Genomic DNA, 12,417 nt, shown 5'->3' with positions numbered 1-12,417 from the left:
CACTCGTGATGTTTTGTCTAATTCCTTATTTAAGACCAAGTTGAAATCTCCTCCTAAAATTATGTTAGCTTCTGTTGCCAATAAGCGGGTTTCAAGCTTTATTAAGGATCCCTGATGATCCTCATTAGGTCCATAATAAACTGCACAGATCACTGGCTTGTCCTGTATAAAAATAGTGACCACTAACTATCTCCCCGTATCGTCCGTCTCAAATTTCACCACCCTGATTCCTGAGTTATTCCTAATAATAATGGCCACTTCTCTAGTGCTCCCCATTTAGTCTGAGCACAGTACCTATTGTACCCAACTAAACTTATAAAAACAATTTCTGCATTCCTGCCTCTCTAAATGCGTCTCTTGTAGGAGGATGATTTGTTCTATGCTTTCTTTTAGGAATTCCAACACCCTATGCGTCTTTTTCCCTCGTATCCCATTAACATTCCAAGTTATGAAACTTATTTTTTTAGTATTTTCCATTTTCTTTTCTACTTTCTCTGCAGCCTTCCATCTACTTTAGCCTGCAACCAAGGTTATATTTGATCCCCTTGGCCTTCTTCTTCCTCTACAAATTAGCATCCTGAGGAGCATTTTTTTCTTTTTATCCCTATGCTCCCCACACCCTGTGCCCCCCCCCACCTCCTCCTTTGGGAAACCCCCATATGGCTCCCTGGGCACTATATCCGCCCTTCGTGACCCCAAATTCATTAAGAGAAAGACTACCAATATTCACCAATGAAAAAATAATAAATGAGGAACCAGCGCATATATACATATTTAGCATACTATCACTGCGCTAACTACGCAAATCCTAGACGCAAATCCTAAATGCTCATCCCTCCATCTGTGCCAGAAAGGTATCAACTTCTTCCGGATTATGAAAATTATGTAACTTATTACGCCACATTATTTTTAACATTGCTGGGAGTTTCATCAGCACCTGGGTTCCCTTACTCCTAAGCTCATTCATTCGAGAACCCAACTCCTACTGCCTCTGCGCTGTTCTTTTACACAGGTCAGACCTCATTTGATAACTTAAATCTTCATATTTTAGTAATCCCTCCTTCAATGCTCTTCCTAGCACCAACCCCTTTGCAGCATAAGTTTGGAAATTTATCAAAATTTTCCTTGGCACCTTCCGAGCTGAATTTAATTTAAAAGGGTCCCCGTGGACTCTCTGAATTTCTTTTCCCAAATCAATTTCTGGGCTATCTTTCAAAATACCTTCCCTTAATAGTTTGCAAATGAAAGTTCTAATATCTCCCTTCTCAGATCCCTCCGGCACTTTGAGAACTCTCAAATGATTGCACCTAGCTTGCATTTGCAACTGCTCCATATCTTCCTCTAGTGTTCTGTTCTGCCTTCTTAATTTCTCTATTTCCTTTGAGTTCTCAGTCACTACATCCGTCAGACCCTTCACTTCCTCTTCCATGGTTCCAGTTCTCAGTGCTATTTCGTCAAGTTTTCCTTCCAAAGTCTCACATTTGTCCTGAATCCCTCTCTAGTTACTCTCCGATATCTCGAATTTTGTCAGGATGGCTTGCCTCAAACTCAAAAACATCTTTGTAATCTGACTCTCCATTCCTGCCGTAGCTTCTGCTACCGGCCCTTCTACACTCATACTTGACCATGTATCTATGCCTGTACCTGGGTAACTCTCTGGATTCTCTGGGTTCTCTTAGGTTGGAGTACTCCTGTGAGAAATAAGAGGAGAGACCCGATGGGAAGGAGAAGGTATAATACTATGGCCGTCGTCCGCCTCTTCGTTTCCCACCTCTGTCCCCATCCCACTCATGCTTCCCTCCAAACCATCCTGAATGTGCCTCTGCGGAAATACTTAGAACCTATTCTCCAGCTGTATTGTCTCTGTAGGTGGAGTGCTCTTGTTCCTCTCCTTCTGTAGTGTTGTGATCTGTTCAATAATCTTTAAATAGGAAGTGAGAGACGGAAGGGGTTTTGTAGAAATCCGTGATACTTTAGGGCCACACTGCTTTAATTTCTCCCCTGATCTTCCCCCTTTTTTCCTCAGTGAGACTAGGACCAGGGCCTCATCTGTCTCTCCCCTCCTTTGGGCTCAGGGACGGAGCGTAGAAGGTATCTGCTTTTAACATGCGGGACATGCGTGCCTTGTACTCCTAGCACACCTTGCAGCCTTACCCCCCTTACTAGGGTGTTTTTCGGAACCATCAGCCTCTCCTTGCGAACCATCTACCTCCCTGGGTGAAAAGTTGCTCACTGGTACACCAATAGTAGTGATTCCCTCACTGCCATTCACCGGACTTAGTGTCACTAACGGAGGATTCTCCTCCAGATGCCTCCTCTTGCTCCCTGACAATACCTTCACTGGGCTCCCCCTTGTCTCCTCACTTAATTACTCACCCAGGCACTACTTGCTCCTTCGGCGACTCAGCTGGCTATTCTCAAGCTCCCTCAAACTGAAGGGCAACACTTCCAACACTTCCGATACTCCGTCCCGTTCCACACGCTTTTCCGCTAGTTTCTGATGCCAAGTACTGCCTCTACCTCCGACGACCCAGAACTCGACTAGCAGAGAAGCAGCCCGCATCCTCCTTCAGCGCATTGCCGCTCTACGGCAGGTTCCTCCACAGAGCTCTGCGTCAGCTCCCATGAGGGGGCAAGTCTCTCAGTTAATCATCCAAAATTAACTCAGTCACGCATATATTGCGTATTTTCTACACGTTATTAATTTGTTTTCTTCAACCTCAACCACTTGCACCGTGTCCTCCACTGTATTACGCCATTCTTTCTCCTCGTCTCCTCGTCCTCGGGAGCTCTCGCGACGGGCGTCAGCCTGCCGCCATGTTTTCCTGCTGGTTATACTGTGACTGATTTGGGTTTTGTCCTGCATTGTTACGCTGTGTGTGAATGTCTCCAACTGTTTTTCTGAATGCTTCCTAGTCCAACAAATATGCGGAAAATGTCTTGCTGGTTTTTACAATGGTTCCAAAATGTACGCTGTTCTTGTCCTCAAAGCGAGTATATAGCGTGATGCACTCTTACTACCTGAAATTGGGTCAATCTCAAACCTGAAGCGTGTCACTACTGGGTGTCAGCAGAATCACCTGTCTTGATTGGTGGTCTCACTAGTCCTCGCTGCTGACAGCCACAAGATGACCGAGGCTGTCGGCGGGAGAGTTTATGCCCAAGAGAATGCTAGAAGCCGGAACTCCAGACAGGATCGCATCTGACACCAGGCGGGGGAATGGTGAGTGCACTGTAAAGGGCAGGGCTCATTTTATACCCAAGCTCCCCCCAACATGGCCACCGTGCTCAAGAGCCTGGGAAATGTGGTTCTCAGTGCTGCCATTGGATTGGGTTTGCTGGAAATGCAAGGACAATGGGCAAAGCATACCACAGGATAAAGAACGCCCTGCCCTGTGCATTCCCACTAAAAGCCTATAATGCTTGTAAGCATAACTAAATAAAATTGAATAACTAAGGCATATTATATAAAGGCAAAACCCAACAAAAGCATAACAGAAAATATACATAACACAATTGCATAAACGCATAGTGAGCAGTGTCAAATGGCACATCAAGGACTTTAGCCCGATATCAAGGGACAAGGCCACCAATACTTGGCTGTGACAAATGGCCCAAGTAGTTTACCACACAGTTTACGGGGGCATGACAAGTACATGAAGATCAAACGCCTAGAGGTGCATGCCAAGACTATGACAAAGTTAGTCGAAAAAGGCAATAAAGCTAAGCGATCAAGGAAGACAATAGAACTTATAACAAAGCTGATAACAAAACTGATAGAACAACATTCAAAAGTAAAGACAAGAGAACATACTATGGATAAGGATAGCAATGTCCACATGTGGAAAAATTAACCATTTTGCAAGTGTATGCAGGGTAAAATGAAGAGACGATGAAAAAACATGGAACAGCAGACTAAAGGAAATGTTAAACACATTAGGCAAATGGAAACCTGTGATGACTCCTTGGCAGATGAATTTGATCCGGAATGATTGTACATGATGACTGAGGAAAGCAAAGATGCAACTTTTAATTTGATAAAGACAGATAATATAAAAAAACAGTGTCTGTTGACAAATTAGTGGGATCTCAAAAAGTTCCTTTTGTTCTTGTTAGTGGAGTGACATGTAACATCATATGTGTAACTGAATATGATAAAATGTAGGTGAACATATAAAAACATCTCTCAAAGAGGAAGTGCACGTTCTAAAAGGAGGTACGTCTGATCCTTGCTTACTGAGCAATTTTACTGCTCAACTAATGGTACTATTAGCTATGAAATTTAATGTTGCAATGGTACACCGTATACTAATAGAGTTTCCTGCATTGATTGAGGATCTGTGCAAACTAAAGCATAAAACTATTACCCTGCACATAAATGAAACGGTAAAATCTGTGGCACAGATGCATAGAAGCAGTCCAATTTATATGCAAGACAAAGTGGAAGGAGGAGTACATTTATTACTTAAGCAAGATTTTATTGAGCCAGCGACTGGTCCAGCACCTTGGGTGTCCTCAATGAGAAACAACCTTTTCAACGCGGTCATCACATCGCACTGCATTTACATTCAGTCATTACATTGCAACTTTCTTTACAACCCATGTCACTACAATGCAACCATTACATTGCATGTCACTCTAACACATACCATTACAACGCATAGTACTCCCACACTATCCAACACTTACCCTACTGTTGCACCCCCTGGAGTTAGAATAGTACTTTTTACCCCTACACTATCCAACACTTACCCTACTGTTGCACCCCCTGGAGTTAGAATAGTAATGTTTACACCTGCACTATCCAACACTTACCTTAAATGCATTTTAATGGTATGTGTTGTAATGGTATGCGTTGTCAAGGTATGATGCGATGTAATGGAATGCGTTGTAAATGTATTCTTTTTTTTAAATTGTAATGTCATGCGATGTAAATGTATGCTTTGTAAGGGATGTAGCGGTGTAATAACGGCGTTGTAAAGGCAAACGTTGTAAATGTATGCATTGTTACGTCATACATATTTGTCCCCAATAGTAGTGGTACCTAAGAAAAATACAACTCAAATTCGAATAAGTGTATATAGATTACCAAATACGCAATTAAGAGGGAAAAGCTCCCAGGACCACATTTGAATGGCATGATTAGCATGTAGAACGGAGAGAATGTGTTTTTAAAGTTGGATCTTTGTAAGGGCTATTATCAATTAGAGATTGATGAATGTTCACGATATATCACAACTTTTTCCATGCACTTAGGTCTGTTCCGCTACAAAATATGTAACTATGGGATATGTTCACCGGCAGAAATCTTTAAAGAAATCATGAGAAAATATCAAGTGGGCGGTAAAAAACTCAATGAATTACAGTGACAAAGTTCTTATTTTTGGAAAAACAGAAAGTGAACATGACAAACCTTTAAGGGAAGTATGTAAAGAACTCATGAAAGTTGGACTGACGCAAAACCCAGATAAATGTGAGATTGGCAAACCAGAATTAATGTTTTATGGTCACATATTCTCAAGCAAAGGAATGAAACGGAGCCCATGAAAGTATCTTCCCTAAAATCAACAATCAGTTCAAAACATATAACAGAGTTACGCTCTTACGGGAATAGCTGGTTATTGCTCGTGTTAAATCAGGGTTTATGTCACTATTAGCTCACCTCTTCAAGAACTAACGAAGAAAGCTAAAACTTTCAACTGGGAGGCGAAGTGTGAACATGCGTTCAAAAAAATCAAGGATGATATAGCATTAGTGGCAAATTAAAAATACTTTGACCCATATCTAAATGCTGAATAGTAGATGCTAGTCCTATGGGACTAGGTGCCATTGTAGTGCAGTACAACGCTTTTAAAGTTTGGAGCATCGCATGCCAGTAAAAGCTTGACAAAAGTTGAAAGGCAAAAAGGCCTCTTAACATTGAAAGATGGGGTATAAGATTAATTGACTACAATTTTAAGATTGTTCACAATCCTGGAAAAGAATGCAATCCAGCTGATTTATTTGTCAAGACATCCATTTGACATAATTTACAATCAAACTGATGAAATTGAAGAGTATGTAAACATGGTAATTAAATCAGTGGCTCCTGAGACAATTTCAGAACTAAAATTGATCCATGAATCTAACAAGGATAACATTCTTACAGAAGTGAAATGAATAATAAGGCTAAACAAATGCTAACTAATAAGTGTCAGGAAACAATTTCAACCTGAAGTATATAGGAGAAATATACTTGCACTCAAGAATTTACAGACTGAGTTAATGATTATTTCTTCTGGCATTCTTCTAAGAGAAAGCAGAACAGTTGTCCCATTTGCTTTGCAAAATCGTAACAAACGCTCTACTACGTGAAAAAGTGTGGTTCCCATGACTCAACAGCCAAGTAGGAGAAATTGTACAAGCTTGTCCTCTTTTTCTCTGTACTACAAAAGAAAGGAATGTTGACTAATGACACATGTCCAAACTGCCAGATGCCATGGAATTTTTATGGACCATTAGATTCTGGGCAATGTCTGTTTGTTATAATTGATGAGTACTCAAAAATTCCAATTGTGAAAATGGTGCTGTCTACCTCTGTGATACTTCCTGTCCTAAATGAGATTTTTCTACATGGGGTATACCCAAAATATTAAAGATAGTCAATGGTCTACCTTTTAATGGAAGTGAGCTTGGCCAATGTCTTGAGTATATAGGAGTGATACATAGGAGAATTACTCGACTTTGGTCACATGCTAATGGTTGATTGCTACTATGACAAAACTCTATTCTAAGAGTCAAACTGTCAAAAATGTCAATAAATGAAACGTATGTCAGATTATACATGATTACAGAAATACATCTCATGGGTTGACTAGAAAATGTCCTTCATAGTTATTTGGACAACCCAGACAAACAATTTTGCTGCAAGTGCCTTTGAAACCCACTAAGACTAAGAAACATGAAAAAATTGCAGAGGGAGATGAGATTATGAAAGGAAGAATTAAGCAAATATGTAGATCAAAGGAAACATATTCAACCACAAAACTGTCAGGTTAGTGATCTAGTATTAGTAAGACAGAACCAGGTATGGAAATCTATGAGGCGATTTCATTAATCTCCATTGGAAATAACAAAAGTAAATGGGTCGGCAATCACTGCACAAAATGAAAACCAAACAATAGTAAGAAACAAAGCACTTTTCAAAAATGGTATTACTCCAATTCGAGAACAACAAAATATAAAAGAGAATGATTGGTTATTTAAGAATGACAAGAAAGAAGCACAAGAAACCACAAAGACTGATTGGACAGTGTTAAATAGTTTTAGTCTATTTTTTTATTGTTTCATTTTATTTTGTTTGTGTTTTTGTTTTGTTTAAGTAATGATTACTTCCTTGCTTTGTTAAAAAGGGGGAAGATGCAGTGATGTCACATCGGATTTTGTAGTCATAGCCATATATAGAATGTTAGGGTTTAAAATGTAAAAGTGGTTTGATGAACAGAGCTCAGGAGCTGCTCCTGTCTACCAGAAACAAACATATTGGAACCATAATTCAGGCTCTGCGTTGTCACAGGTGGGACCTAAATGAAATTTTAGCCCCACATGCAATCTCGATTTACGTCTTTAAGTCGCACCCACAAACGGTGTGTGGTTAATTCAACCACCAGCTTGCTTCTGGTATTTTAATACTCACAGTTCAGTTATTACTGCTTTAATCCCACCCAGGAATTGCACTGAGGCTGTGGCTTTGCTTTTCCCTGAATGTAACTTCCTCTCATGTACTTGGTCTCTGTTCTTGGGGGGTTTCAAGCAGCAGTGTATATTACTTGGTACTCAACTGTATTTATTTGGTTTACTGTTCTATGATGATTATTATCTTTATGTCGATAGACTAGATACCGTTTATGTTCTCACTTTACATATTTGCACTGAGAAAATCTTCTTCTTTTGCTTTTGCAGTTTACAGAATCCACCGGGGAGTAAAGCTTTCAGAGTGTTTGCAGTCATTTGATTTATTCTGTGAATAAACAAAGCACTTGGAAGAAGACAGTTACAACAATGCATTATACTTCCTGGAGTTTGTAAAAAGCTGTAACAATATTGTACAAAAGAAATCAAAACATTTCAGAGACACATAAATACCAGTAATGTCATGTAGATAACAGTGGGTTCATGTGGTAAAATGAATGGCAAGATACATATTAATTTCAGATGCTTCTAGGAAACTATATTGGTTTTTGAAATCCCGTATTTAATATTGCTATATTTTCTTAGCAGTTACTCCTATGCAGTTAGTACAAATGTTTTCTATATCTCTAAGTTACTGTATTTTTTAGGCCAATGATAACAATCTACTCTTGATGGACTGAAAATACCTGCTGCAATGCCTCAAGTGTGCAGGTAATGGGGAAAACATCTGGGGTATTGGCATCCTTGGGTAAAAATGGCTGTGTCCTGTATTAGTTTCAAAACTGACATTAGTGCTCAGCACCTATCAGTAAATGTTCACACTGTGGATGAGTTTCCCAGAACCCTTTGTGAATTTAGGCCTGGCATGCAAGCGCCAGTTCTCTGCTTATGAGTGAAAGGTGCTTACAAAAATTAGGTTGCACTCATCAGTTTAATAAATTCTCCTACAACTTTACCCCACTTTGGACTAATATTTTGTGTGAGTACCTCCTACTCAGTGGTTGGGGGTGTGGGTGTTCCAGGGTGTGGTTTCAATGGAAGGGCTTGGGAAAAAAAAGCTACTCAAGAATTTGTGGATACAAAAAGAGTTTACTTTAATGGCATTCTCAAGTTCCTCTTTAACTCCTCTCCAATCATGAAAATGGTGTGAAATGTATTTTTGCCTCTAGCTTGACTAAACTGCACTGGAGGTTGGGGACAGGAATGGAGCATCATCCAAAAGCTAATGGAAAGGCTTCTCATCTAGATATCTTTTTTCCTGTAGAAAAGGCTTATATTGAGGTATCCTTGTCATTAGTGCATGGTGTGTTGACAATGCCACACGCCTTTGAGTAACTTTCAGAAATACTTAAGCAGCCCTGAGCTGCAAGAAGGGAAATGAGAAAATGTCCAATAGCAACAAAGTTACATCCAGTTATTTATCGCTTTTCCAAGTGACTGCAGCGTCTCTAGAAGTAAATTTTGGGGGGTGGGTGTTGCCACTATGTAGTCAAAGTTCGGTCAGAGATTACATAGGAAGAGTGTTTTTTTTATTTTGGAAATTACGTTGGCATTCCACGAAAATTTACCCCAGGAAAACGCTCATCCTCCCTGTATATTATATACCAATCCATCAAGCAGGAGCAAAGAAAAAGGCGGGGTCCCAAAACGATGATTTTTTATGTTAACTCCCATAGGAAATTTTGCTCTCCAATTCAGAAAATCCAACTGAACAGAATTAAAACAAATTTGGCAAAAGGATAGAACTTCACTCAGAAAGCTTGCCTTTCATTATATGGTGGGAATTTGTTTAGTTGTTTCTGAGAACCTTGTGTTTAAAGCGGTGCCTGGGTTATAAAGTTAGGTATATCTGGGCAGTTGGTCTTGCGAGTGTTCTGCGTTACCAAAAATGGAAAAACAGGGCCCCTCTGACTGGCCGAGAGAGCATTTTCTTACAATTTTGGTACTAAAGGACCAGGACCAGTCCCACAGTACCAAACGATCTGATGAGTTGGCCGCAGTTGAGAATGAAATATTGCAGCCATCATTACAGTATTCTGTACCTGTGAACTGAATTATTTTTAAATAGGGTATAAAGGGGAAACGTAGGCACACCCTGTCCCCCAGGCACTGGTGGTGATGTCCAGAAGGACTCTCCTGCCGACCCTCCTCTCACTTCTGAGAGTCAATCTTTTTTTAATTAAGTAATTCCTGTCATGATTACTACAGTACTCCGCAGGACCCAGCAAGGCCCTTCTTTGAGGTACCACTGTACTCCAGTGGGACCAAGGATGTCCCACTCTTGATGAACTGCTGTACTTCCACTGGAGCCGCTGCTCAAGGTTCTCCCCCATTGTACTCTGGTGCTGTGCTAGCCTCCTCACGGAGACCATATACACATGAAGAGTCTAGTAACAACTTCCTTTTTAAAATTGGGGATATTCACCAATAAGTTAATTTAATATTGCAAAATCTCTAAACAAGGACAGAAGAAGTAATTTCTATTAGTGAATACGTTATTTGTTATCGTTATTTGATGTGCTCTATAGTATAGATTTTAAATGAAGCAGAAGACTGGATTGTGGAGTACAACCTCATATTGTGCTGCCACCGGGCCAAAAATGGGTACTAAATATGGCGTAGTTTACATAGAAGAGCATTGAATGCTGCTAACCTATCGAAATTGATAAAATCATTACATCACCATCATTTCACATGATGAGATGGAGAGCATGGGGTTCAAGTATTAAGTTATGAAGTTGCTGTTCATATATAGAAAAAGTTGAAGTGAGAATGAGCAAGAAATGAAGTGTGTGTGTTAGTGAGAACATTATAAGATTAAAACATTATTAAACTCATTTATTTGCGGCCCTATCAATAATTCCTGCAGGCCAGGATATATGTACAGTGTAGTGGTATATAGTCTAATGAAGTTTCCTTCAGTCAGTTATGGCATATTGCTTCACTACTGTCTTGTGTGTCTGAGTGCATTCATTGTAGGTTGTAAGATGAGCATATTTTAAAGTAATTATGTTTGTTTCCATGAAAGTGGACTGTATTTTAAAACTGAAAAAGTCTCTGCTTTTATGCTATTTTTCTTTGCTGGATTTACTATCAGCTCATACGCTTCTAAACTCAAAAATGTTTCTAACTTTTCATAGAATTATTTTCTGCTCCTGTTTCTTGTCAAATGTTCAACTTGTGTAATAAACAAACAATGTTAGCAGGTTTTTGTACTGATTTTCAATAAAATATTTGTATGAGGTGTCATGTCTCTCATATCCATAGTTATTAATGTATTGCTTCTTGCCTGTTCCCCAAAAATGTGATAAAGGGTCCTGTTTTGACTTGCAAACCAAACATGGATATCCATTGTCCGTCCCAAAGAGAATTACTTTGTTATATACATAGTTACTCGCATACTTCTTCATTAAAACACGTTTTCAGTATTTTGAAAAATCCTTTGACCAATTTTATATCTTCTACCAAACATGGATATTTAAACAGGAATCTACAGTAAAGCAGTTTTCTACACTATTAACCATTTAATCCATATGGCTTAAATTCCTTTCACAAAATTAGAATCGAAATAGACAGAGAATTGAGAAGAAAGGCATCTTTATTTTCACGAAGAAGGCATGCTTTCATAGGAATTAAATATGCACAGCCCAACCTGGTGGAACTTTCCTTCCAACAAATATACAGTGCAAATATCAGTAAATGCTTACAATTGGGTATTACAGAGTGTCATGTGGCCCAAAGCAAGAGAAAGAAAGGCTTAGGTTTACCTGGATCAATGTAGTAAAAGTATAAGTCAATAATACTTCAATGTTATACATTGCCCTCCAGTCCTTTGGGGCTGCTTTACGCATATTGAATACAAGTTTGGTTGCACAATGCATGTCATTTGCTGGTGAAAATGACACAGAACGTGTCTTGCAGGATAAGGACCTGCTGATATTTACACTCTCAGAAGCAGCTTAACACTTTTGAGAATTCACAAATTTGGCACATTTGTCTTATTGCATTTCTAGTATTAGATACATGGATATTGTTTTGGGAGTGGTGGGGCAGTAGAAAGTGGGAAGACTGTAAACCCTCACAAAGTAATCACCTTTTGGTTAAAAAATAAATGATAGCGAAAATGCTTGACTTAATATAAATCATTGGTCATTTCAGGGATGTAATGACACTCCATTTTTTATAGTATTGAAATGTGAACAGAAACAGCACATACTAGGAAATTGATTTGAATATATAAGCCATACAATGTCTTTACAGATAATTGTAAATGTGTTTAATGTTTAATGTCTCTGTAGGAAGTAAATCTTCTCATGGTGTCTCGCAGGATAAGGACCTGCTGATATTTACACTCTCAGAAGCAGCTTAACGCTTTTGAGAATTCACAAATTTGGCACATTTGTCTTATTGCATTTCTAGTAATAGATACATGGATATTGTTTTGGGAGTGGTGGGGCAGTAGAAAGTGGGAAGACGGTAAACCCTCACAAAGTAATCACCTTTTGGTTAAAAAATAAATGATAGCGAAAATGCTTGACTTAATATAAATCATTGGTCATTTCAGGGATGTCATGACACTCCATCATTTTTTATAGTATTGAAATGTGAACAGAAACAGCACATACTAGGAACTTGATTTGAATATATAAGCCATACAATGTCTTTACAGATAATTGTAAATGTGTTTAATGTTTAATGTCTCTGTAGGAAGTAAATCTTCTCATTGTGTTTCACAATATTTATTTC

The 12,417-nt window shown here is 39.1% G+C and overlaps 1 protein-coding gene across 1 annotated transcript in view; it reads left to right on the top strand.

Annotated features, from left to right (window-relative positions):
* CRISPLD1 (cysteine rich secretory protein LCCL domain containing 1) overlaps positions 1-10,929 on the top strand; it is a 313,945-nt gene extending 303,016 nt beyond the window's left edge. The window contains exon 15 of the mRNA XM_078687130.1: positions 7,942-10,929. Coding sequence (XP_078543256.1) covers positions 7,942-7,993 — 52 coding nt within the window. The 3' untranslated portion in view covers positions 7,994-10,929. The remainder of the gene's footprint in view (positions 1-7,941) is intronic.
* The last annotated feature ends 1,488 nt before the right edge of the window (positions 10,930-12,417 follow it).

Source organism: Lissotriton helveticus, chromosome 4_1 (genome assembly GCF_964261635.1).
Source record: "Lissotriton helveticus chromosome 4_1, aLisHel1.1, whole genome shotgun sequence".
In the NCBI taxonomy this organism is placed as follows: Eukaryota; Metazoa; Chordata; class Amphibia; order Caudata; family Salamandridae; genus Lissotriton; species Lissotriton helveticus.
This window is presented reverse-complemented; position numbering and strand designations above follow the sequence as displayed.